The sequence below is a fragment of the Cucumis sativus genome, unplaced genomic scaffold, assembly GCF_000004075.3.
Source record: "Cucumis sativus cultivar 9930 unplaced genomic scaffold, Cucumber_9930_V3 scaffold47, whole genome shotgun sequence".
NCBI lineage: Eukaryota > Viridiplantae > Streptophyta > Magnoliopsida > Cucurbitales > Cucurbitaceae > Cucumis > Cucumis sativus.
The window spans coordinates 194,430-220,855 of record NW_022279551.1 but is presented as its reverse complement, the minus strand read 5'-3'; the positions used below and the strand labels follow the sequence as shown (position 1 = coordinate 220,855).

At 36.7% G+C, this 26,426-nt stretch overlaps 2 protein-coding genes and 2 long non-coding RNA genes across 5 annotated transcripts; all 4 read left to right on the top strand.

Annotated features, from left to right (window-relative positions):
• The first annotated feature begins 486 nt into the window (after positions 1 to 486).
• Positions 487 to 1,279, top strand: LOC116405956. Its single transcript, XR_004219036.1, has 2 exons — positions 487 to 697; positions 1,136 to 1,279. It is a non-coding gene; the product is annotated as an uncharacterized LOC116405956 (long non-coding RNA).
• Positions 1,280 to 3,384: 2,105 nt separating this feature from the next.
• Positions 3,385 to 4,181, top strand: LOC116405955. The gene is made up of 3 exons (XR_004219035.1): positions 3,385 to 3,536; positions 3,790 to 3,899; positions 4,123 to 4,181. It is a non-coding gene; the product is annotated as an uncharacterized LOC116405955 (long non-coding RNA).
• A 531-nt stretch (positions 4,182 to 4,712) lies between these two features.
• LOC116405946 (E3 ubiquitin-protein ligase UPL6-like) lies at positions 4,713 to 18,464 on the top strand. 2 transcript variants are annotated; one of them, XR_004219028.1, is made up of 9 exons: positions 4,713 to 4,922; positions 5,010 to 5,096; positions 5,220 to 5,360; positions 5,548 to 5,673; positions 5,922 to 6,020; positions 6,361 to 6,428; positions 16,483 to 16,572; positions 17,439 to 17,519; positions 18,145 to 18,191. XR_004219028.1 is itself a non-coding variant. In XM_031889683.1 (9 exons), exons 1-8 carry the CDS (start codon positions 4,899 to 4,901, stop codon positions 18,215 to 18,217), a joined length of 699 nt encoding a protein of 232 aa, XP_031745543.1. In that variant the 5' UTR covers positions 4,726 to 4,898; the 3' UTR covers position 18,218; positions 18,324 to 18,464. The 2 variants fall into 2 exon arrangements, 1 of the variants encoding a protein (XP_031745543.1); XM_031889683.1 differs by lacking the exon at positions 16,483 to 16,572 and adding an exon at positions 18,324 to 18,464 and having other exon boundaries at positions 4,726 to 4,922; positions 18,145 to 18,218.
• Positions 18,465 to 19,457: 993 nt separating this feature from the next.
• Positions 19,458 to 21,478, top strand: LOC116405949 (E3 ubiquitin-protein ligase UPL6-like). The gene is made up of 6 exons (XM_031889685.1): positions 19,458 to 19,696; positions 19,784 to 19,870; positions 19,994 to 20,134; positions 20,322 to 20,447; positions 20,696 to 20,794; positions 21,136 to 21,478. The coding sequence occupies exons 1-6, from the start codon at positions 19,673 to 19,675 to the stop codon at positions 21,205 to 21,207; spliced, it is 549 nt and encodes a 182-aa protein (XP_031745545.1). The 5' UTR covers positions 19,458 to 19,672; the 3' UTR covers positions 21,208 to 21,478.
• The last annotated feature ends 4,948 nt before the right edge of the window (positions 21,479 to 26,426 follow it).

The window sequence follows — 26,426 nt, the reverse complement described above, 5'->3', positions numbered from 1 at the left end:
GATTGATTGTAAAAAAGTTGAGATTTAGGACAAATTTTGGGTAGAGGGATTTAAACCCGAGACCTCTTGGTTCTAAGTACATACATACAGGCGTTAGTTGAGCTTGGTTGACAATTTCTATACTTTTTTAAGTAACAAATAATTGGAGAAATTTTGTGGCTATATTTATGATTTTTCTCAAAGAACTTAAGGATCTTTATTTCCATTTCTATATATTGTGGGAATTTTTGCAGACATTGATATGGGTGAAACAAAGAAAGTAACCGAACAAACTAATATTGGACAGTTGGAGTTCAGCCCTGCACGACCCTTTGACAAAGCCCTTCCCTCACTTCTAGCCACCATTGTCCATTGTTCACACCTAACACAACCTAGTGGTAGCATGTCACTTCCTCCTTGCCAGCCAGTTCACCCCAGCCTGTAGGTCAGTCAGCCTGTTATAAAAGAAAAAAATCAATTTTTATGTTCTCCCCAACCGACAGTGAGCTTCACGGTGACATCTATTCTAATCTACACTGACTTTCACCCTACTTCGACCACAACCAGACTTTCATAGTTAATAGGGTGGTAATTTTGCTGGTTTCGACATTATGTACATGCATGAGTTTAATCACCCCTCCCTCCTCTTTTCCTTTTCAGTTATGAGATTAAAGTGAGGGAATGACAAGAGAAGATCATGAACCAACGAAAATTACAGGTAATTATTGTTTTTCTTTTTTTCCTTAACTCTTTTTAGCCTTTGGAAATATTTAGCAAAGAACTCATGTATGATCTGCATTGAGACTGTTCTTGAGTTGCTTTCATCAGACAAGTTTATGAAGTTCTTGTTGTTGGTTTGTCATGATTTTGTTTCAATTTTTCTGGGAAACTAAGAGTTGTTACTCTTGATTTTTTTTCGAGTATTTCTCAGTCTAAGAGTAATTTATCACTAAGCACATGATTTTGTTGGTAACATGCAAGATACAACCTGAATGGAATATCAAATACCATAATGTATTTGTCAGATCATGCAAGACAACTATACAAGCAGATAATTATGCTTATAGTAGCAATCGGCAATAAAATTATTTTTAAAATTTATTTCAGTGTTCTAATTACCTTGTTATCCTAATTCCTATCTTCTTTCGCCTTGCAGATGTGTTGAAATTTGTTGTCAGAATCTGTTTGAATGATGAACTTCATGCATACAATTGTTGTGGTTGTCACAACTGGAATCTATTAAACAAAATCAAATACTTGATAATAACTACCTCTCCACACTGTTATGTTTCTTGTTTTTTGTTTTCAATAATTTGATCGGTTTTAGACTTTTGATTTATTTTCAATTAGAAGTAAATGAATGAAGGAAAAAGATAACAGAAAAAGTTGATTTTACTTTTACTATCATTTTCCTATGCTTTTTAGTTTATGGGGATAGATATTTGTTGGTGTTCCTTTTCTTAAGTTAGAAGAAAAAAGTTGGGGCATAACTTTACATGGACAATCAAGTCATTTTTTTTCTTAATTTGTGTCTTTTATAGCTAAAAGAAGAAAACTTAAGAATTACATATAAGTAGTATAAAGTATAAGTCTAATATAAGATAAAAAAATTTCCTTTAATTTTTACTCTGTTTATAAACTTATGAGGTTACAAATTGCAATATATTTTCTAATACCATATTATGAATAATTTGGATAGCTGGTTGTGTTTGAAAACTGTATCTTCTTCCATCGTCATTGGTTTATCGTTGCTTTCTTTTCATTTTTGTTAAATTTCAACAAATATCAAGTTGATGTGACTTTTATTGTAGGATATGGGTAATGTTTACAATTTCAAGGATTAGAACTTTTCGTTTATGTTGTTTATCAGACCTTCTATACATCTCTACAATTATATGATCTTTATGGTGAATACATTGTGCAAGGCCGTATATTATAAGATCAATACTGTTTTTTAAAGGAAAGAAAAATATATAATGTGCTACACACCAAATTTTCTTCAAAGAAAAAAAAACAAATTAAATATGTTCCATACTTTCTTTTTGTAGTTTGTGATCCTAGCTAAACTCAGGTTAAAGAGTTATGTTTATATTTGTATATTTGAATGGAGTTAATTGCAAATACAACGATTAGATACAAAATATTTGCATATGTAACACATATTGTATTGCTAATATAAATATATCACTCATAGATTTTGCTATAATTATACTTGTTTAAACATACTAATACACACTTAATCTTCTTAGTTCAATAATGGTATGGAGTGGAACAAACTTCCTACGTTAGGATAAAAGGGTCACACAAATTACCTTCGTAGTAAACTTACTTTTGACATTATTCATTTAACTTAGGGTAAGTATAATGGATTAGCAATTTTATGAATAATAATTAAGTATATAACAATATCTTTTAAAAATTGTAAATGTAGCAAAATATATTTGTGATAGATTTATATCGTTAATAGACTCTTATGGCTTATAAGCGAATGACATATGTGATTTAAAATAACTGCAGCAATTAGTTTAAAATGTTGTTATATATCTACGAATTTCTTAATTGTTATATTCATTTGTCATTAGTTGTATTTAAAAGGGATGACCAGAAAAACATTAAAACAAGAGGTTTACTTTTGATAAAAGAAAATTTTAAATTTAAATTGCTAAAATAGCAAAATGTGCATGTCTAAGTGAAAATTATTCAACAATAATCACGGTCGAACTCAAACTCCCAAAAACAATGATTACATTTATTCCCTAATTTGCTAATTCATTTTGGATTAGGTTTATTTTTGACAACAATAAAAAAATTGAGGTGTGGAACAATGATATTATAAATGCCAAAGAGTAGTTAAGATGCAAAATATAAATTTATATTTGCAATATTAGGTCAAAATGAATGATAATTTAGTTAGATTTTTGTCAAATAAATAAAAATGTGAACCATACCAAAAGCAAATATAGATGCTTTTTTATTATTGAATTTTCATAGAATAAATAATAAAAAAAAGTAGAAAATATTTGCCTTTTAACTTTTTCTTTTTTAATTTTCATAGAAAATATTTAATCCAAAAATTAAATAACTCTCCTCCACGGTCAATTTTCTTTTCCCTCTTCTTCAACCTCAACGGTCTCTTTTATTTCAAATTTCTTTCCCCTTTTTCTTCTCCATCGGTTTACTCTGCCTCTCATCTCCCCTTCTCTTCTTCGTCTTCCTCAAACCCTGCGATTTCCTATCTCTCAAATTCCGTTTCGCTCTTCCTATACCTCCAAAATTTCGCTCTTCCTCTCTAACGTGAAGCAGCCAAGAAACTCTATCTTGCGACATACCCATCTCGTCGATCCACCACTTTCTTCTTCTTCTAGCCTTAACGGTGCCGAAATCAAGGGCCGCAGACCCCCAAACCCAAGTCTTCCAAAGAAAATTCTCCACCGTCAGATCGGTTTTCGATTCCAAATCCTGAAGAGCCCGCTTCCACCTAGGCCTCCCTCTTCTAACCCGACCGTTCCTGAGAGTTCGCTATCACATACTGCTTTTACCTGCAATCCCGATCCAAGGTAATGCTAAAATAATGTTGCTAATATCTGGAATATGGTATTACTGAATTTAGTAAAAATAAATAAATAAATAAAAAAGAAGTATACCTGTAACAACTAACAGTTGTGAGCACTGTCGGAAAAAGGCAATGAATTTGTAAATCGAAGTGCAGATAGTTCTGTTGTTTAGGATGGAAAAGCATGAGTATCACGTTTCTATATTCAACGGACTGGTACTTGTAAAATTTAGGCTCATAATCATTTTATTGTGCAGAGACTGGCAGATGGTTTAAGTAGCTGGTTCCGGAGGCAGAAGCTAACAGGTGCAGCTGGGGAGCGCTTGAAGGAAGCACGCAATATCAACCGATCACTCTCACAACTCGGGTAACCGATCAAAACTATTGGGAGATATTTCAAATTTCATTTAAGCAGTGATCTTTCCAATGATTTTTTTCTTTATTTATTTTGTAATGTCAATTAGTTGGCTAATTATTTATCAGAATGCTTGTTGATATCGCTGCATGTTTTATTTTGTAATGTTTGTACTTTTTAGTTGTGATTTGTGAATATGCTAGGATTGATTTGATTTGCTCTTCTGACTGTTAAGATCGGAATGATGTTGCTCATCTGAAAGAAGGCAGCATCATGTGCTTGAAGACTTGTGGAGTATGGAGAGTGAATGGTCAAATTTGAGGAATCGTATCTGCTGGCTTTGTAGTCCAAACAGGTTGTCTGGCTAACTTTCTTTTTCTCATTTTCAACCAATTAGGATAGCTGTCATGTTTTTTGAATTCCTTGCCATTCTTGAGTAGTAACTTGCATTTGTTTATTAAAAGGTTTTAATTAAGATTATGGTGTTCATAACTTTGTAGTGTCACACTAAATAACTTAAAAGAGTTAGTTTGACAGTTGACAAACATGATAGTAATGTGATAGTGAGTGCAAGGGTAAAAAGAGCTGCTTCTGTTGGGTTAAAGGGATGTTTGTGTTTTTTAGTGTGATGTGTTTTGTTTTCAAGTTCGTTAGTAGACGTATTACTTAATTGAGCATTTTGATACCATAGCCAGTGTAGGGGAAGATGAATGGAGGGTGCTATGAGACTAGTTAAGACTTATATGTATCCTAATTTTAGTAATATATAAAATTGAGAGAATTTCCTTTGATTTTCAGGAACAATGATGAATAATCAATGAAAAGGTTTATCCATGCAAGCTTCAAACCAAAGTCAAGGATATCGATCCTTCCAGGGGAGTCCAAAGTTCCAAGATTGTTTATCCATGCATCATTTTGTCGATCTACTAAGATTAAATTGTCTCGTTGTAGTTGCAAGACTGGAACAATAGACGGCAGTTTACACCACCCAGTGACTTCCATGCTGACGCGATGAATGATTATTTCATTTCACAGGTAATTGTTCTCAATGAATGTTTTGGTTCTAACGACCTGCTATCTGATCGTAATTCTAATTATTTACTTGGCCTTGTTTCTTTGTAGGCAGTGATAGAAAATACCAGAGCAAATGATATACACAAGCGAGTTCCCTTTTTAGTACCGTTTACTAGCAGGGTTAAGATTTTCACTGTAAGCAAGTTATTTTTTTGGTTTCCTTATCCACAATATTGAATTTCTTGGACGACTGTTAGTTATAGAAATATGTAAGATATTTTTTATTTATGGTTACTTTCTCTATAACTCATTTCACAGACACAACTAGCAGCAGCTAGGCAAAGGAATGGATCTCTTGCTGTTTTTGCCAGAAACCGGTTTAGAATTCGACGAAATCATATATTGGAAGATGCTTTCAGTCAGATGAGTGCATTGTCTGAAGTTGATCTTCAAGGATCGGTAATTTCAGACTTCCATGATTTATGAAAAATGAAATTGTTATCTTACTTTTTTCTATCTTTTTCTTTGCCCTCGTGAAAACGACCCCTTCCCTCTTCTGCATCCTATAGTTGCAGAGTTACTTGTAATTGTTTATTAGTTTTTTCTTGTTTGTGTTGGGTCAATTGCTTCACTTTTCTGCATGCAGATACGTGTGTCTTTTGTTAATGAATTTGGAGTTGAGGAGGCAGGAATTGATGGTGGTGGTATTTTTAAAGATGTCATGGAGAACATTACACAGGCAGCCTTTGACGTGCAGTATGGTTTATTTAAGGTTATCACGACATTCCTTATTATTAGCATGGCATGGCTTTGTTAATCCTGTAGTATTATTGGATAACATGAAGCGTGATGAGACAGCCATAGTTGTTTGAAATCGCTTTTCAAAATAAAAATAGTTGTGAGATCACATTTCAATATAAAAATTGGTTGCTTGAAATCTATTTCATAAAATTTCAGTAATATGTGGGTATGTATTGTTCATTTTTTCTAATATAAGTTATTTTCTGCTTGGTAATCCAGCAAATTGCTGACCATTTGCTCTACCCCAATCCTGGTTCGGGAATGATACATGAGCAACATCTCCAGTTTTTCCATTTCCTCGAAGTTCTTTTGGCAAAGGTATGGCCATAATTCCCAATCATACATGGAATTTACTTTGGTTGATTAGTTTTTTCTTTTTTTGGATAAGGATATCCTGGTCTTGGCCTTATCGTGGAAGATTCTTATATATCTTTCACCCATACTTTGGTTGAATTTTGGAACATTAATGTATCGCCTGACATTCATAAATACAATGTCATAATTTGAAATCTGCTGTCTTCCTACATTATGCATGTTTTTCTGTTATTGAAGTTGCTGCCCGGTTGTGCTAAAAGTTCTCAAGCAGTCATGCTAAAAGATCTCAATCACATTAAATGATTTTTGACAGGATGTTGTTGTTTTACCCTTCTTCCTGTAGGTCATGTTTGAAGGAACTCTTGTTGATATACTTTTTGCAACATTCTTCTTGAGCAAGTTAAAACAGAAGTAAGGTTTTTAAAGATTTACTGTCTTACTGTTTTGTATTTTGTGCTGATCCACTAATCGTAGTATTGATGGTCATGACAATGACTAGTTGCAAGTTACTTGAATTTTTAGGGTTCTAAAAATCTTACATTTTATTATGGGTGCACTGCCTACTAATGAGATTGTCAATTGCTAACTTCCAAATGTTGAATTTGGGATTTCCATGCTACATTCACTTTCTTGATCTGCAATTACAGAGCTACTCTATACTGGAATAAAGTCTCATCTGAACTGTAGCTTTTGATGCTGTAATTGCAAAGCTAGGAAATCTTTATGTACAATGCCTTTTTTTTTATCATTTATTAATGAAAATGAGAAGCCTTTTTATAGGCTGGAGATTACAAGAGTTGTTAAACTAACTTGGGGTTGAGTTAGTTTACTTATAACTAACTCAAGATACAAAATTGTTAATTCAAATAACTAATCCTAAACTATAAAAATGGTAATTCAAACACCTCCTCTAGGATAAAACTCAAGAAACATAAAGAAGGGGGATGTTCTACATTAGCTTTTGTCAAGGCTTTAGCCAAAATTTTATTTATCAACTGTGGGGGAGGATTTGAGAGCTCCCCAATCTCTACACACTTCTCTAATGAGAGTCTATACCAAAATCAAGATACCCATACCCTTCCACTCAAGAAACTTAAGTAATTGCTTAGAGAAATAACAAAATACTTGGCCCCACTCTAACAAACACATTCCTAAGGGCCCACACAAATAGAAAAATACCAACTAACTCTCAATCATTCTTTCTTCTTCCTATTCTTGTCTCTACGGGAATACACCTTTACTATGGGAGGTCTATCATTACCCGCCCCCCAAATAGCCACCTTGTCCTCAAGGTGGAATTCAGGAAACTGTTTCTTGAATAAGAGCAGCTTGTTCCACGTTGCACTTTCAAGTGTCCCCTCACTCGAACGGATCAAAACTTCTAAGTTGTCCTCCTTTTCTATTGTTTTGCGAACTCCCAATACTTCTACCGGAGACACTTGCATAGACAAATCAGCAGCCAAATCTTTTGAAATTGGGAATAATGGCCTGTTTGAACCCACGACCTTGCGAAGAACAGAAACATGAAAGACCGGGTGTATAAGCGATTCCTTGGGAAGGGCCAAACGGTATGCAACGAAACGAATTCGTGCCACGATCATAAATGAACCAATGAATCTTGGGGCTAATTTGGTGTGCTTAAAACGGCTGAGAGAGGACTGTCGGTAAGGGCGTAACTTCACATAAACCCAATCATGAACCTCAAACTGCACCTCCCGTCTTTTAGCATTAGCATATTTGACCATTCGCTGCTGTGCTTTCAGTAAATTGGCCTTCAAAACGCCCAAAATTTCATCTCTTTCTTTCATCAAATGGTCTACTTCATCATTCACCCGGCTCGAGCCCTTCACATATGGTAATATAGAGGGGGGTGGTTGCCCATAGAGGGCCTCGAAGGGGTCATCAATGTGGCTGTACGGACTGTTGTATTATAGCTTAATTCAGCCCAAGCTAGCCATTTAACCCATTGTTTAGGTGTGTTCATAGAAAAACACCCTACGATACGTCTCCACCCCCGATTGACAACTTCCGTTTGACCATCTGTTTGGGGGTGGTAAGTGGTGCTTCATCTCAACTGAGTTTCCAACAACCTCCACAACTCTTCCCATAATAGACTTGTGAAAATACGATCACGATCCGACACTATACTTCAGGGGCATCCATGCAAACGAATAATCTCTCGCATAAAAACAGCAGCAACCACTTTTGCACCAAATGGATGTTTCAAGGGGATGAAATGTGCATACTTGGAAAGAAGATCCGCAACTACCAATATAACATCATAACCTCGGATTTGGGGAGGCCCTCAATAAAATCCATACTAATATCTTCCCACACACGGTCCGGAATGGGTAATGCTTGAAGGAAACCAGCCGGAGTTAAAGACAAGTATTTGGCTTGCTGACACACGGAACATTCAGCAACATAGGTGCGGATATGGGCTTTCATACCTCGCCAATATACCTCCCTTGCTAGCCTTTGATATGTTTTCAATGCACCATGATGTCCCCCTATCGGGCTGTTATGGAACTCAGCTAATAATAAAGTAATATTAGGTGAATCCTCCTCCTTGTAGCAAATATCCATCTGGAGCTGGCTGTCCATTTATCAAGGATAATCGAATATTGTTAAGAGATTCATTTCCAGCCACTTGATCGATGAAAACCGAAGGGTTTAGCCCGCCCACAATACTTACGAGGCCCAATTCAAATACCGGTGGTAATCTCTATAAGGCATCGGCCGCTTTGTTTTCCAATCCTTTCTTGTACTCAATCACAAAATCATACCCCAATAGTTAGCGATCCATCTCTGATATTCTCCCCCGATAGCCCGTTGTTCAAGAAGAAACTTCAAACTTTTCTGATCTGTACGCACCACAAAAGGCTTACCCAATAGATATGGTTGCCATTTTTGAACAGCCAGCACTATTGCCATAAGCTCCCGTTCATAAACAGCCTTAAACCTATGGGTAATAGGTAAAGCTTGACTGAAAAAGGCCACTGGTCGTTGATTTTGCATTAGGACAGCCCCAATACCCACACCCGAAGCATCAGTTTCCAGCACAAAACTTTGTGAAAAATCAGGAATACCTAGCATCGGGACAGACATCATTGCTGACTTTTAACTGCTGAAATGCGTTCTCGGTCGTCTCATTCCACTTAAAGTTACCTTTTTTTAACAGTTGTGTCAAGGGGGCAGCACAATAGAACCGTAGTTTGCAACGAATTTCCGATAATACCCGTTAGCCCCAAAAAACCCACCTAGCTCCTTCACGTTCTTGGGTGCTGGCCATTTAACCATCGCTTCTATTTTTGTTGGATCCGCTGCCACCCCCTCTGAAGAAATAACATGGCCCAAGTATTCAATTTGTCAACCGCAAATTGGCATTTTTTAAAGTTGGCTACCAGTTGATGAGCTACTAGAGTTTCCAAAACCATTGCCAATTGGTGCAAATGCTCGTCCAAGGACTTGCTGTAAATTAAGATGTCATCAAAGAAAACCAAAACAAACTTGCGTAAATATGGGCGAAGAACATCACTCATGATTGATTGGAATGTTGCCGAAGCGTTTCAACCCAAACAGCATCACAAGGAATTCATAGGGCCCCTCGTGGGTTTGAAACGCTGTTTTGTGAACATCGGCTGCCCGCACAAATAGAAAAATATCAGAATGCTTGTTTTTCTTTATTTATTTTGTAATGTCAATTAATTGGCTAATTATTTATCAGAATGCTTGTTGATATCGCTGCATGTTTTATTTTGTAATGTTTGTACTTTTTAGTTGTGATTTGTGAATATGCTAGGATTGATTTGATTTGCTCTTCTGACTGTTAAGATCGGAATGATGTTGCTCATCTGAAAGTAGGCAGCATCATGTGCTTGAAGACTTGTAGAGTATGGAGAGTGAATGGTCAAATTTGAGGAATCATATCTGCTGGCTTTGTAGTCCAAACAGGTTGTCTGGCTAACTTTCTTTTTCTCATTTTCAACCAATTAGGATAGCTGTCATGTTTTTTGAATTCCTTGCATTTTTGAGTAGTAACTTGCATTTTTTATTAAAAGGTTTTAATTAAGATTATGGTGTTCATAACTTTGTAGTCACACTAAATAACTTAAAAGAGTTAGTTTGACAGTTGACAAACATGATAGTAATGTGATAGTGAGTGCAAGGGTAAAAAGAGTTGCTTCTGTTGGGTTAAAGGATGTTTGTGTTTTTTAGTGTGATGTGTTTTGTTTTCAAGTTCGTTAGTAGACGTATTACTTAATTGAAAATTTTGATACCATAGCCAGTGTAGGGGAAGATGAATGGAGGGTGCTATGAGACTAGTTAAGACTTATATGTATCCTAATTTTAGTAATATATAAAATTGAGAGAATTTCCTTTGATTTTCAGGAACAAGGATGAATAATCAATGAAAAAGGAATGAAAAGGTTTATCCATGCAAGCTTCAAACCAAAGTCATGGATGTCGATCCTTCCAGGGGAGTCCAAAGTTCCCCCCTTATTTTTCTCCATTTACTTTGATTTTCAAAAGCTTTTAGGACAGAAAAAGCAATTTTTTGAGTGGGTGTGGGTAATAGCTTGCTTAGCTTGCATGTTTAGTGTAAACTTGGGGGTTCAAATTTTGCCCAAATTTCAAAATTTTTCAGAATTCTTTCCATACAATAATGAGCATTATACCTTCTTAGCTTAATTAGATCTTGCATAAAAAGCATGATTGGCAACCCTTGAGCACTGAGCTCGGGTTTATGATGTGAAATTCTGAATTTTGATGAGTATATGTGCTGAAATTTGAGCATAAGCTGCTGTCTTTTTTGTTTTAAGCTCCTTTTAGCTATTTCTTATTGAGATGTGAATGCATGATTGAGAAAATGGTATGTGTGTTGTGAATGCTTGATTGAATGTATAATAAATAAGTGCATGGATACTTTTCTAGCTTTGTCTTCCTTTGTTGCTTTGTCGTGACTTACCTATGATGCACTTAGTCCAAACCTAGCCTAGATAGAGTAAAAAAGGATAGGAGGCTCTCTTTAGAAACTGGGATGGTTTTAACAAATTTGTCTTGTCAAACATGAGTTAGAAGCCTCTTGTCTAGCCACAATGAACTAAATCCCTTTAGAAAAGGGTCGACATTAACAAAACTTATTGTCACTTCAAAGGGAGCAATCAAACTTAATTAGTAACTAAATGTAGAACCATAGAAAGGTTAGCCCACCGATTCTAGCAAGGCCTAGTTACCACATTGCATACCAAAGAAAGAAAAGAGAGACTTGACAATGCAAAACATAAAACAGTAAGACAATCAAGAGCTATAAAAAAAATCAAACAACATATCCAATATACATTAGAAAAAGCCCATAAAAAATGGGGGAAAACTTCACTTTTGGCCTAACCAAAACCAGACTACCTACTCTTAGCGTTCTAAACATAGCATCGAGTTTGATGAGGGCTTTGAAAAGAGGAGGAATCCTCCCCGATCCACATTAGGGGGAAAACAAGGCTTGTTGTCACTTCGAAGGGAGCAGTCAAACTTAGCATTGAGTTTGACGAGGGCTTTGAAAAGAGGAGGAATCCTCCCCGTTCCATAGTAGGGGGAAAACGAGGCTTGTTGTCACTCCGAAGGGAGCAGTCAAACTTAGAAACTAAGTTTAGAACCATAGAAAGGTTAGCCCACCGGTTCTAGCAAGACCTTGTTACCACATTGCATACCAAAGAAACAAAAGAGAGACATGCAAATGCAAAACGTAAAAAGGTTAGACAATCAAGAGCTATAAAAAAACAAACAACACATGCAATATACATTAGAAAAATCCCATAAAAAGCAAAGATCCAACTTGGTTCGGTCAAGTAGAATGTGTTGAGTTCCCTAACTATCAGAGCTTTTAGCAGAAAACTTTACTTTTGGCCTAACCAAAACCAAACCACCTACTCTTAGCGTTCTAAACTTAGCATCGAGTTTGATGAGGGCTTTGAAAAGAGGAGGAATCCTCCCCGATCCACATTAGGGGGAAAACAAGGCTTGTTGTCACTCCGAAGGGAGCAGTCAAACTTAGCATTGAGTTTGACGAGGGCTTTGAAAAGAGGAGGAATCCTCCCCGTTCCATAGTAGGGGGAAAACGAGGCTTGTTGTCACTCCGAAGGGAGCAGTCAAACTTAGAAACTAAGTTTAGAACCATAGAAAGGTTAGCCCACCGGTTCTAGCAAGACCTTGTTACCACATTGCATACCAAAGAAACAAAAGAGAGACATGCAAATGCAAAACGTAAAAAGGTTAGACAATCAAGAGCTATAAAAAAACAAACAACACATGCAATATACATTAGAAAAATCCCATAAAAAAGCAAAGATCCAACTTGGTTCGGTCAAGTAGAATGTGTTGAGTTCCCTAACTATCAGAGCTTTTAGCAGAAAACTTTACTTTTGGCCTAACCAAAACCAAACCACCTACTCTTAGCGTTCTAAACTTAGCATCGAGTTTGATGAGGGCTTTGAAAAGAGGAGGAATCCTCCCCGATCCACATTAGGGGGAAAACAAGGCTTGTTGTCACTCCGAAGGGAGCAGTCAAACTTAGCATTGAGTTTGACGAGGGCTTTGAAAAGAGGAGGAATCCTCCCCGTTCCATAGTAGGGGGAAAACGAGGCTTGTTGTCACTCCGAAGGGAGCAGTCAAACTTAGAAACTAAGTTTAGAACCATAGAAAGGTTAGCCCACCGGTTCTAGCAAGACCTTGTTACCACATTGCATACCAAAGAAACAAAAAGAGACATGCAAATGCAAAACGTAAAAAGGTTAGACAATCAAGAGCTATAAAAAAACAAACAACACATGCAATATACATTAGAAAAATCCCATAAAAAAGCAAAGATCCAACTTGGTTCGGTCAAGTAGAATGTGTTGAGTTCCCTAACTATCAGAGCTTTTAGCAGAAAACTTTACTTTTGGCCTAACCAAAACCAAACCACCTACTCTTAGCGTTCTAAACTTAGCATCGAGTTTGATGAGGGCTTTGAAAAGAGGAGGAATCCTCCCCGATCCACATTAGGGGGAAAACAAGGCTTGTTGTCACTCCGAAGGGAGCAGTCAAACTTAGCATTGAGTTTGACGAGGGCTTTGAAAAGAGGAGGAATCCTCCCCGTTCCATAGTAGGGGGAAAACGAGGCTTGTTATGAGGATTTTCCCTTGGGAAATTATTATAAAAGTGACAAATGAAAATATTGATTGGTTTCTGAACCACTGTGGTGCCCTTGTTTGTTATTTTCCCTTATGTTGCTTTATGCTTGGTTTTCTAATTGATAATATCATCTTAAAGTGTTCTAATTGATAGCACATATCTCTTAGTGTTAGTACTTTCTTACCTTTCTCTCTCTTACATATATAGGGGATATGTTGAGCATTTTCGCTAGCAAGGATTATGTACTTAACAAGGCCTTAGTGGATTAGAGAGTTAAGAAATTTGCATATGCTTGCATCTGGACTGTACACCATAATAGGTAATTAGTTTTTTCCATTTCAACATTCCTTATTAAAAACTTATCCTTTTTAACGTTTTGAATGGAAAAACAGATGTTTGATCTATCATTGTTGATTTTGTTGGCTTTCTATGCTATGATCCTTTAATTGTATATGATATATTTCTTTTGTTGAAAAGTGATATATTTCTTAGATTTTGTTTAGATATATATAATTGACATAAAGGTTTTTTTACCTTCAGCTAACGAATTCAGACTAATCTTATTTATATATATGATAAGTTGTCTTTATTTTTCCTCTGAATTATTCTTACTTGATGTTGTTCTTGATAGAAACCAATTGAGGAATCAACTTTTGGCTGCACCTGTGAACTCTAACACACCTGCAACTCTATTGTTAGACACAATTATTTTCTTATTACAACCTGAACTCCCATGGGTTTGTAAAATTGTTGGTTACTTCCTGGAAAGAAATGCATATGCGTTGATTAGGGATATCACTTTGACAGGGAAGGTATAAATGTACTTCCTTTTTTTTCTACTTGCAAGTGGTTTTTTTTATAGACATTCTGTTTTGCCGTGGATTATCCTCTGCAGGTGTTTTCAGAGAACTAATTCACACTCAAACTATTGCAGGAAAGTGCAGATTCACATTCCAAGAGTTCATTGGCTTCTCTAGAACATCTGCTGTCTCTTTTGAGTTCTCATGTTGGTAAGAAGCCATGTTGTTGCCCACGTGTTGATCCCAATTGGAGTTTCTCCTCTCAAATTCTTACTCTTCCTTTACTGTGGCGGACATTCACATTTCACACCTCTCTCTACCCAATGGACAAAGTTGCATGTGTCATCCTCTACTAGGTTTGTGTACCTTGCTGTTTGGATATAATGGCGTTAGTAATGGTTTAAAGGTCATGTTTTCTCAATAACGAGAAACATAACATGCATGTACTTCGTTTAAAAAAGAAAAAAAAACTCTATAGATTTTTTTTGAAAAGATCTTTTTAAGTACAACTTGGTGTGGGACATAAAAAATTATGACTATTCTAGCATACAGAATGGAGTTAGTTCCAGTACTCTGGAGTTTTATTAAAAACTGCCACGAGAATAAAAAATGGTCATCCTTTTCAGAGAAATTGGCATATTTATCAGGAGATGCACCTGGTTGGCTATTACCTTTGGCTGTTTTTTGTCCTGTGTACAAGTAAGATTATCTTCTTTATTCCTGTTCCTCTACTTTTGAATTTCGCTTTAATTCCTCATCTGATGTTATATAATTATATGGTATGTTATAAGATTCGGCATGTCCTGATCACTTCTTTCCTTATCAATCAGGCACATGCTCATAATAATTGACAATGAGGAGTTTTATGAGCAGGAGAAGCCACTATCGTTAAAGGACATCAGATGCCTTATCGTTATTTTAAGACAGGTGAGCTCTTTAATTCCATCATATGTCCAAAAAGATACCCATACCCTCCCACTCAAGACACTTAAGTAATTGCTCAGAGAAATAACAAAATACTTGGCCCCACTCTAACAAACACATTCCTAAGGGCCCACACAAATAGAAAAATACCAACTAACTCTCAATCATTCTTTCTTCTTCCTATTCTTGTCTCTACGGGAATACACGTTTACTATGGGAGGTCTATCATTATCCGCCCCCAAAGAGCCACCTTGTCCTCAAGGTGGAATTCAGGAAACTGTTCTTGAATAAGAGCAGCTTGTTCCCATGTTGCACTTTCAAGTGTCCCCTCACTCCAACGGATCAAAACTTCTAAGTTGTCCTCCTTTTCTATTGTTTTGCGAACTCCCAATACTTCTACTGGAGACACTTGCATAGACAAATCAGCAGCCAAATCTTTTGGAATTGGGAATAATGGCCTGTTTGAACCCACGACCTTGGTCGGACGCTTTGAATCTGGCCCACAGAAGCTATCGGAATTCTGTCCAGCTGCCGATTTTCTTTCTATCCTCCTTCCATTGATACCAGTCCAAAGCTTCCCCCTCCAAGCACAGGACCGCCGCATCCAACTTATCTCTCTCCGTCAGATATTCACCACAAAATAGCGCTCCACACGTTGTAGCTATCCATCCACATTCTCTTCTTCCTCTCCTTTAAATATCGACACCTCCAGTTTTCGTAGCCTCATGTCAAAAAGGGGTATCTCACGGATATTTGGTGCACATGGTACTCCAACTCCCTCATCCACCACCGGTTGTTAGTTTTTTGTTCACTTTTTTCTTCTTGAACTTGTTCCTCATTCATTATTCCCTTTCCCTTGTCCGTAATCATTCTTTCACTAGACGTGGATCCTTTTGAAGCACTTCCCATCACTCCCATCCTGTGTATTAACAATTTCATATCCTCACTCAATTTTTACAGATTGTGTGGAATAAATTAATTAAAGTTGTTTCTACCAAAGAAAACAAAAATAATAAATAAAATTATATGTTTTTCAGATTTTATTTTATGTTTCTAAAAGTTGGATGTATTCTGATCATAACCTTTTTGACATATTGTAAAAGGCATTGATAAATTAAATTAAAAAAAAAAAGCATTTACAAAAATTGTTGAAATTCTTTTAAACATTTAGGTGTAAAAATGAAACAAATAGATTAATGCGATGGAAAAATGGTCTAGATCAATCTAGTATCCTGGTATCACTTTTAGCTGATACCACACTTAGCCTGTTGATCAATGATCTAGATCAATCTAGTATCCTGGTAGAATCTTTTTCTCACTTCTTATCTTAAATTATGAAGGTGACATTCCTGAACTAGAGCTATATTTTGTTATTATAAACAATGAATATGGAAAGCAAATTGAAGAAGAGCTACTTCCTGGAGGAAAAAACCGTCGTGTCACCTGTGAAAATGTCATCACATTCATTCATCTTGTTGCCAATCATCGTTTGAACTTTCAGCATAGTTTGTCCCTTGTTTATCCAATGTGTCTCCCTACTCCAATGTTGATTGAAAACATGTCCTCCTCAGATACGACAGCAAAGTTCTCATTTTTTGAGAGGGATTCAGCAGCTTATACAGAAAGAATGGATCAACATGTTCAATGAGCATGAATTCCAGGTATCACTAACTCACTGAGATAGTAACGTGGTTTGCATGAAAAGGCTGTTTTGCTGTTATATAATCTCTTGATGACTCGTTTATCATTGCACATCAACTGCCTCATGTGCCTTGAATCCTGTTTCATGCTAGTATTAATTATACTATTTGGGAAAGAAGTATGTTAAAGGAGGAACATTTTTTCTCCTAGACCATACAAAGTCAGTAGGGTTAAGCACTTAGATTTGCATTTTTATTCTTCTTATTGTGTGGGTGTGTGGGTGGGGGGAGGGGGGAGGGGGTTAGTAGTTTTGATAATGTGCCATTGTCGACCTTTAATTTTCATGTGACGTGAAACACTAAACTAATTAAAGCAAGAACCTAGAATGATTAGGAGTACACTTGATCTTGTGATCTGGGCAGCAACCAACCAAAGCCTAAACCCTAGAGGCATCAGGGTCTTCCTTATTGAGTTCACCTGAAGGAATAGATGTGGGTTTCCTTGATGAAGTGAAGATTCAGGTTCTGGATAAGGAAACTAGTCTTCCTTAAGATTCAAGTTGTTCATTTTCGAAGAGGCACAATGCTCGTAAAAGTGTAGAGGCAGAATTTTACTAATCATTAAAATCTGAGAAATAAACAAAGTGAACTAGATTATTTTTAGCCTACATGGACTCTAAGTGGTGACAACTGAAGTCCTTGTAAGGGGAAAAGATGTGGGAAAAAAAATTCCCTTGCGATGGGAAATGATAAGAAAAACATAAAGAGAACCCTAATTTAGGTCAAATCATGGACCAATGGCTAAATACTATGAAGTTTTGTTGCTGGTCTTTTGTGGTTCCAGGATAAATCGAGTTGCTGTCTTTGACTGGTCTATTTCATTTCAGCTTTCAATATCAGGTTCACTGGACAGCTTGGATGTTGATGACCTACGGACACATACTACTTATTCAAGTGGTTATCATAGGGTAAGTTCTATTAAACACTTTTTTCTATATATGTATTTTTGTTTCTTTTCTTTTCTGCGTAATTGTTTTGCATATTGTGTTCGATAAAATTTTGAAAATTTGAAATCTTGCAAGAAGATTAGTTACAATTAATCTTCCTTTGGAGGTTGAACAATTCTTGGTTTAGGATATCGAATACTAGATTTATTGTAGTGCAATCGGAATTGTGATGTCAAGTCAATTAAACTTCAAAATTGTAGATGATGTTGGAAGATCTCACCCGGGTAATTGGGAGATGGTTTTGAAGTCTTTGGAGTTTAGGGAGTTGGTCATCGTTTAGATTCTTTTTAATATTTTTCAATTAATTTCGAATTCATACAATGTATATGCCTGTATTAGTGTTTGAAACTGGGTGATAAATTGATTACCATTATTCAGACTTCTAGTCCTCTCTTATGTTTCTATGACTATGAAAACAAACTTTGGACTTGTATTGTTTGTAATGCTCTGTTTGGTCAGGCACAACCATGATCAAGAAATTTGTGATAGGAAACGGAGAAATATCTTCACTTTTTTAATGCTTCTGCTGGATTGAAAAACCAAATGTGGGAACTTCGGAATTTGAATTTTTATTTCATGCTTTCAGGAGCATTATGTCATTGAGATGTTTTGGGAAGTTATCAAAAGTTTCTCAGTGGAAAACCAAAAGAAATTTCTGAAGTGAGTATTTTCATTACACATCAGTTGGTTACTTCTTGTCTCAAGTTGGCTTAAAGAAAAACTGAACTTCAAAAATATAACAATTGTATCTTGCTTTTTCATTAGGTTTGTAACTGGTTACTCTCGAGGACCACTTCGTATCCTCATTATTCTTAATTATTTGTTTTGGTTTCCCTTAAGGGGATAAGTTGGTTCCTTCTAGAGCTTAAACTAATTTATCCTGCTAGCAAAAATCATGTGAAAAAGTAACTCAGTATGAGACAAGGTACATTTCTGACTAGTACTTTATTGTGCAGAGACTGGCAGATGGTTTAAGTAGCTTTAAAACAAGTAGAATAAATCTTATTGATTTACCTGGTTCCGGAGGCAGAAGCTAACAGGTGCAGCTGGGGAGCGCTTGAAGGAAGCACGCAATATCAACCGATCACTCTCACAACTCGGGTAACCGATCAAAACTATTGGGAGATATTTCAAATTTCATTTAAGCAGTGATCTTTCCAATGATTTTTTTCTTTATTTATTTTGTAATGTCAATTAATTGGCTAATTATTTATCAGAATGCTTGTTGATATCGCTGCATGTTTTATTTTGTAATGTTTGTACTTTTTAGTTGTGATTTGTGAATATGCTAGGATTGATTTGATTTGCTCTTCTGACTGTTAAGATCGGAATGATGTTGCTCATCTGAAAGAAGGCAGCATCATGTGCTTGAAGACTTGTGGAGTATGGAGAGTGAATGGTCAAATTTGAGGAATCGTATCTGCTGGCTTTGTAGTCCAAACAGGTTGTCTGGCTAACTTTCTTTTTCTCATTTTCAACCAATTAGGATAGCTGTCATGTTTTTTGAATTCCTTGCCATTGTTGAGTAGTAACTTGGCATTTGTTTATTAAAAGGTTTTAATTAAGATTATGGTGTTCATAACTTTGTAGTGTCACACTAAATAACTTAAAAGAGTTAGTTTGACAGTTGACAAACATGATAGTAATGTGATAGTGAGTGCAAGGGTAAAAAGAGCTGCTTCTGTTGGGTTAAAGGGATGTTTGTGTTTTTTAGTGTGATGTGTTTTGTTTTCAAGTTCGTTAGTAGACGTATTACTTAATTGAGCATTTTGATACCATAGCCAGTGTAGGGGAAGATGAATGGAGGGTGCTATGAGACTAGTTAAGACTTATATGTATCCTAATTTTAGTAATATATATAAAATTGAGAGAATTTCCTTTGATTTTCAGGAACAATGATGAATAATCAATGAAAAATGAATGAAAAGGTTTATCCATGCAAGCTTCAAACCAAAGTCAAGGATATCGATCCTTCCAGGGGAGTCCAAAGTTCCAAGATTGTTTATCCATGCATCATTTTGTCGATCTACTAAGATTAAATTGTCTCGTTGTAGTTGCAAGACTGGAACAATAGACGGCAGTTTACACCACCCAGTGACTTCCATGCTGACGCGATGAATGATTATTTCATTTCACAGGTAATTGTTCTCAATGAATGTTTTGGTTCTAACGACCTGCTATCTGATCGTAATTCTAATTATTTACTTGGCCTTGTTTCTTTGTAGGCAGTGATAGAAAATACCAGAGCAAATGATATACACAAGCGAGTTCCCTTTTTAGTACCGTTTACTAGCAGGGTTAAGATTTTCACTGTAAGCAAGTTATTTTTTTGGTTTCCTTATCCACAATATTGAATTTCTTGGACGACTGTTAGTTATAGAAATATGTAAGATATTTTTTATTTATGGTTACTTTCTCTATAACTCATTTCACAGACACAACTAGCAGCAGCTAGGCAAAGGAATGGATCTCTTGCTGTTTTTGCCAGAAACCGGTTTAGAATTCGACGAAATCATATATTGGAAGATGCTTTCAGTCAGATGAGTGCATTGTCTGAAGTTGATCTTCAAGGATCGGTAATTTCAGACTTCCATGATTTATGAAAAATGAAATTGTTATCTTACTTTTTTCTATCTTTTTCTTTGCCCTCGTGAAAACGACCCCTTCCCTCTTCTGCATCCTATAGTTGCAGAGTTACTTGTAATTGTTTATTAGTTTTTTCTTGTTTGTGTTGGGTCAATTGCTTCACTTTTCTGCATGCAGATACGTGTGTCTTTTGTTAATGAATTTGGAGTTGAGGAGGCAGGAATTGATGGTGGTGGTATTTTTAAAGATGTCATGGAGAACATTACACGGGCAGCCTTTGACGTGCAGTATGGTTTATTTAAGGTTATCACGACATTCCTTATTATTTGCATGGCATGGCTTTGTTAATCCTGTAGTATTATTGGATAACATGAAGCGTGATGAGACAGCCATAGTTGTTTGAAATCGCTTTTCAAAATAAAAATAGTTGTGAGATCACATTTCAATATAAAAATTGGTTGCTTGAAATCTGTTTCATAAAATTTCAGTAATATGTGGGTATGTATTGTTCATTTTTTCTAATATAAGTTATTTTCTGCTTGGTAATCCAGCAAATTGCTGACCATTTGCTCTACCCCAATCCTGGTTCGGGAATGATACATGAGCAACATCTCCAGTTTTTCCATTTCCTCGAAGTTCTTTTGGCAAAGGTATGGCCATAATTCCCAATCATACATGGAATTTACTTTGGTTGATTAGTTTTTTCTTTTTTTGGATAAGGATATCCTGGTCTTGGCCTTATCGTGGAAGATTCTTATATATCTTTCACCCCATACTTTGGTTGAATTTTGGAACATTAATGTATCGCCTGACATTCATAAATACAATGTCATAATTTGAAATCTGCTGTCTTCCTACATTATGCATGTTTTTCTGTTATTGAAGTTGCTGCCCGGTTGTGCTAAAAGTTCTCAAGCAGTCATGCTAAAAGATCTCAATCACATTAAATGATTTTTGACAGGATGTTGTTGTTTTACCCTTCTTCCTGTAGGTCATGTTTGAAGGAACTCTTGTTGATATACTTTTTGCAACATTCTTCTTGAGCAAGTTAAAACAGAAGTAAGGTTTTTAAAGATTTACTGTCTTACTGTTTTGTATTTTGTGCTGATCCACTAATCGTAGTATTGATGGTCATGACAATGACTAGTTGCAAGTTACTTGAATTTTTAGGGTTCTAAAAATCTTACATTTTATTATGGGTGCACTGCCTACTAATGAGATTGTCAATTGCTAACTTCCAAATGTTGAATTTGGGATTTCCATGCTACATTCACTTTCTTGATCTGCAATTACAGAGCTACTCTATACTGGAATAAAGTCTCATCTGAACTGTACATTGCTTTTGATGCTGTAATTGCAAAGCTAGGAAATCTTTATGTATAATGCCTTTTTTTTTATCATTTATTAATGAAAATGAGAAGCCTTTTTATAGGCTGGAGATTACAAGAGTTGTTAAACTAACTTGGGGTTGAGTTAGTTTACTTATAACTAACTCAAGATACAAAATTGTTAATTCAAATAACTAATCCTAAACTATAAAAATGGTAATTCAAACACCTCCTCTAGGATAAAACTCAAGAAACATAAAGAAGGGGGATGTTCTACATTAGCTTTTGTCAAGGCTTTAGCCAAAATTTTATTTATCAACTGTGGGGGAGGATTTGAGAGCTCCCCAATCTCTACACACTTCTCTAATGAGAGTCTATACCAAAATCAAGATACCCATACCCTTCCACTCAAGAAACTTAAGTAATTGCTTAGAGAAATAACAAAATACTTGGCCCCACTCTAACAAACACATTCCTAAGGGCCCACACAAATAGAAAATACCAACTAACTCTCAATCATTCTTTCTTCTTCCTATTCTTGTCTCTACGGGAATACACCTTTACTATGGGAGGTCTATCATTACCCGCCCCCCAAATAGCCACCTTGTCCTCAAGGTGGAATTCAGGAAACTGATTCTTGAATAAGAGCAGCTTGTTCCCACGTTGCACTTTCAAGTGTCCCCTCACTCGAACGGATCAAAACTTCTAAGTTGTCCTCCTTTTCTATTGTTTTGCGAACTCCCAATACTTCTACCGGAGACACTTGCATAGACAAATCAGCAGCCAAATCTTTTGAAATTGGGAATAATGGCCTGTTTGAACCCACGACCTTGCGAAGAACAGAAACATGAAAGACCGGGTGTATAAGCGATTCCTTGGGAAGGGCCAAACGGTATGCAACGAAACGAATTCGTGCCACGATCATAAATGACCCAATGAATCTTGGGGCCAATTTGGAGTGCTTAAAACGGCTGAGAGGGACTGTAGGTAAGGGCGTAACTTCACATAAACCCAATCATGAACCTCAAACTGCACCTCCCGTCTTTTAGCATTAGCATATTTGACCATTCGCTGCTGTGCTTTCAGTAAATTGGCCTTCAAAACGCCCAAAATTTCATCTCTTTCTTTCATCAAATGGTCTACTTCATCATTCACCCGGCTCGAGCCCTTCACATATGGTAATATAGAGGGGGTGGTCGCCCATAGAGGGCCTCGAAGGGGGTCATCAATGTGGCTGTACGGACTGTTGTATTATAGCTTAATTCAGCCCAAGCTAGCCATTTAACCCATTGTTTAGGTGTGTTCATAGAAAAACACCCTAGATACGTCTCCACCCCTCGATTGACAACTTTTTTCATACTTTTTGAAATTTTGGTAGGTTGTGAGTTACAAACTTACACTGAAGCATTGCTTGGTCGTTTTGAAAATTCAAGTGATACTTACACACGTTTTGAATACATTTTAGGTTAGAGTGAGTTTGTTGCACTTGGTTGTCATTTTTGGTCTTGAAATGCTTTTTTCAACCTTTTTGGTAGATTATGAGTTACTAACTTACACTTAGGATTTGCTAGATCGTTTTGAAAACTCAAGTAATACCTAGACACGTTTTGAGCATGTTTTAGGTTGGTTTGAACTAAGTTTGTTGCACTTACACACTTGGTTGCCATTTTGGGTCTTGTAGTGCTTTTTTCACTCTATTTGAACTTTTTTCGTAGGTTATGAGTTACGAACCTACACGTAAGCTTTTTTAGGTCGTTTTGAAAGTTCAAGTGATACTTAGACACGTTTTGAACTCGTTTTAGGTTGGTTTGACACTAAGTTTTAAACACATTTGATTGACATGTTGGGTCTTGAAGTACTTTTTTCACACTTTTTGAAATTTTGGTAGGTTGTGAGTTACAAACTTACACTTAAGCATTGCTGGGTCGTTTTGAAAATTCAAGTGATACTTACACACGTTTTGAATACATTTTAGGTTAGATTGAGTTTGTTGCACTTACACACATGGTTGTCATTTTTGGTCTTGAAATGCTTTTTTCAACCTTTTCGGTAGATTATGAGTTACGAACTTACCCTTAGGATTTGCTAGGTCGTTTTGAAAACTCAAGTAATACCTAGACACGTTTTGAGCACGTTTTAGGTTGGTTTGAACTAAGTTTGTTGCACTTACACACTTGGTTGCCATTTTGGGTCTTGTAGTGCTTTTTTCACAATATTTGAACTTTTTTCGTAGGTTATGAGTTACGAACCTGCACGTAAGCTGTTTTAGGTCGTTTTGAAAGTTGCAGTGAAAGTTAGACACGTTTTGAGCACGTTTTAGGTCGTTTTGAGCATGTTTTAGGTCGTTTTGAGTAAATGGTATGTATGTTGTGATTGTTTGATTGCATGTATAATACCTTATTGAGATGTGTATGCTTGATTGAGAAGCTGATAGAACACCAAGTAATGGTTCTTATTTGTTCATTAAGCAACCAAACTATTACAGAATACAATACTCAAACCAGTCTTGAAAACACCGAACAAACAAGTACTATTACAGACAATAACCAAGTATAAAATAAAACATTCAAACATCAAAAGTAGTTTAGGATAATGGAAAACACTTTCTAAGATTAAAGTAACTGAACAACTTCTGTAATTCTGCTCTCCAGAAAATACAGCCCCTCCACTTCCAGAAACTGATTAACCAACCCCCATCTTTCCTTCCATCTCTCCCTTTTAACCTCCCCCTGTAACTAACTGTGGAGGCCCTCAATAAAATCCATACTAATATCTTCCCACACACGGTCCGGAATGGGTAATGCTTGAAGGAAACCAGCCGGAGTTAAAGACAAGTATTTGGCTTGCTGACACACGGAACATTCAGCAACATAGGTGCGGATATGGGCTTTCATACCTCGCCAATAGACCTCCCTTGCTAGCCTTTGATATGTTTTCAATGCACCATGATGTCCCCCTATCGGGCTGTTATGGAACTCAGCTAATAATAAAGTAATATTAGGTGAATCCTCCTCCTTGTAGCAAATATCCATCTGGAGCTGGCTGTCCATTTATCAAGGATAATCGAATATTGTTAAGAGATTCATTTCCAGCCACTTGATCGATGAAAACCGAAGGGTTTAGCCCGCCCACAATACTTACGAGGCCCAATTCAAATACCGGTGGTAATCTCTATAAGGCATCGGCCGCTTTGTTTTCCAATCCTTTCTTGTACTCAATCACAAAATCATACCCCAATAGTTTAGCGATCCATCTCTGATATTCTCCCCCGATAGCCCGTTGTTCAAGAAGAAACTTCAAACTTTTCTGATCTGTACGCACCACAAAAGGCTTACCCAATAGATATGGTCGCCATTTTTGAACAGCCAGCACTATTGCCATAAGCTCCCGTTCATAAACAGCCTTAAACCTATGGGTAATAGGTAAAGCTTGACTGAAAAAGGCCACTGGTCGTTGATTTTGCATTAGGACAGCCCCAATACCCACACCCGAAGCATCAGTTTCCAGCACAAAACTTTGTGAAAAATCAGGAATACCTAGCATCGGGACAGACATCATTGCTGACTTTTAACTGCTGAAATGCGTTCTCGGTCGTCTCATTCCACTTAAAGTTACCTTTTTTTAACAGTTGTGTCAAGGGGGCAGCACAATAGAACCGTAGTTTGCAACGAATTTCCGATAATACCCCGTTAGCCCCAAAAAATCCACCTAGCTCCTTCACGTTCTTGGGTGCTGGCCATTTAACCATCGCTTCTATTTTTGTTGGATCCGCTGCCACCCCCTCTGAAGAAATAACATGGCCCAAGTATTCAATTTTGTCAACCGCAAATTGGCATTTTTTAAAGTTGGCTACCAGTTGATGAGCTACTAGAGTTTCCAAAACCATTGCCAATTGGTGCAAATGCTCGTCCAAGGACTTGCTGTAAATTAAGATGTCATCAAAGAAAACCAAAACAAACTTGCGTAAATATGGGCGAAGAACATCACTCATGATTGATTGGAATGTTGCTGGAGCGTTTCAACCCAAAGAGCATCACAAGGAATTCATAGGGCCCCTCGTGGGTTCGAAACGCTGTTTTGTGAACATCGGCTGCCCGCACCCGAATTTGCTGATAACCTAACTTTAAATCAATTTTGGAGAATATGGTTGCCCCAAATAATTTGTCTAACAGTTCATCAACAACAGGAATCAGATACTTATCTGGTATAGTGGCAAGATTCAGTGCTCGGTAATCAACGCAAAATCGCCAGCTACCATCCTTTTTCTTAACAAGGAGCACTGAAAAGGCACTTTTGCTTGGCTGAATTATTCCGGCTAGCAGCATTTCCTTAACTAGTTTCTCTATCTCATCTTTCTAAAATTGGGGATAACGATACAGGCGCACGTTCACTGCACGAGCCCCTGGTGGGGGTAATTGATTGCTTGGTTCAAACACAACGCTAAAGGACTGAAGAACTTTATGAATTTCTGGTTGTAGTTTACTCAAGTAGTCTGCTATGTGTTCCCTTGCTTCGCCCACTCCCCACTGTACAACTGCACTTAATTCGATTGACACGCCTTGATCTTCCTTCTCAAAGGTTTTCATTATCGATTTCAGTGACACTTGGGATCTTACTAAACTTCTATCCCCTTGAAGAATTACCACCCATTCACCCAGTGAGAATTCCATCTCCGACAACTTGTAATAAAAAACTACTTTCCCTAACATTTCCAACCAAGTAACTCCTAATATAACGTCGGCACTCCCGAGTGGTAGAGGGAGAAAATCGTGAGTGATTGATAAATTGGCGATTGTCAGGTTTACATCCTTACACACACTGGTTGCTTGGACTACGCCTCCGGTTCCCATAACAACCCCATATGCATCCATGGTTTCTACTGAAATTTTTAGCTCTTTGACTACCTCTTCTGCAATAAAATTGTGCGTGGCTCCCCCATCGATCAGCACCACAA

Bases quoted from the DNA above. Each gene is read 5' to 3' on its own strand.
- LOC116405946 (XM_031889683.1), top strand. From the start codon at position 4,899: ATGAATGATTATTTCATTTCACAG. The intron at 6,021-6,360 runs GTATGGCCATAA...TTCTTCCTGTAG, and splicing joins TCGAAGTTCTTTTGGCAAAG to GTCATGTTTGAAGGAACTCT. The intron at 17,520-18,144 runs GTAAGTTCTATT...TCATGCTTTCAG, and splicing joins ATTCAAGTGGTTATCATAGG to GAGCATTATGTCATTGAGAT.
- LOC116405949 (XM_031889685.1), top strand. From the start codon at position 19,673: ATGAATGATTATTTCATTTCACAG. The intron at 20,135-20,321 runs GTAATTTCAGAC...TTCTGCATGCAG, and splicing joins AAGTTGATCTTCAAGGATCG to ATACGTGTGTCTTTTGTTAA. The intron at 20,448-20,695 runs GTTATCACGACA...TTGGTAATCCAG, and splicing joins TGCAGTATGGTTTATTTAAG to CAAATTGCTGACCATTTGCT.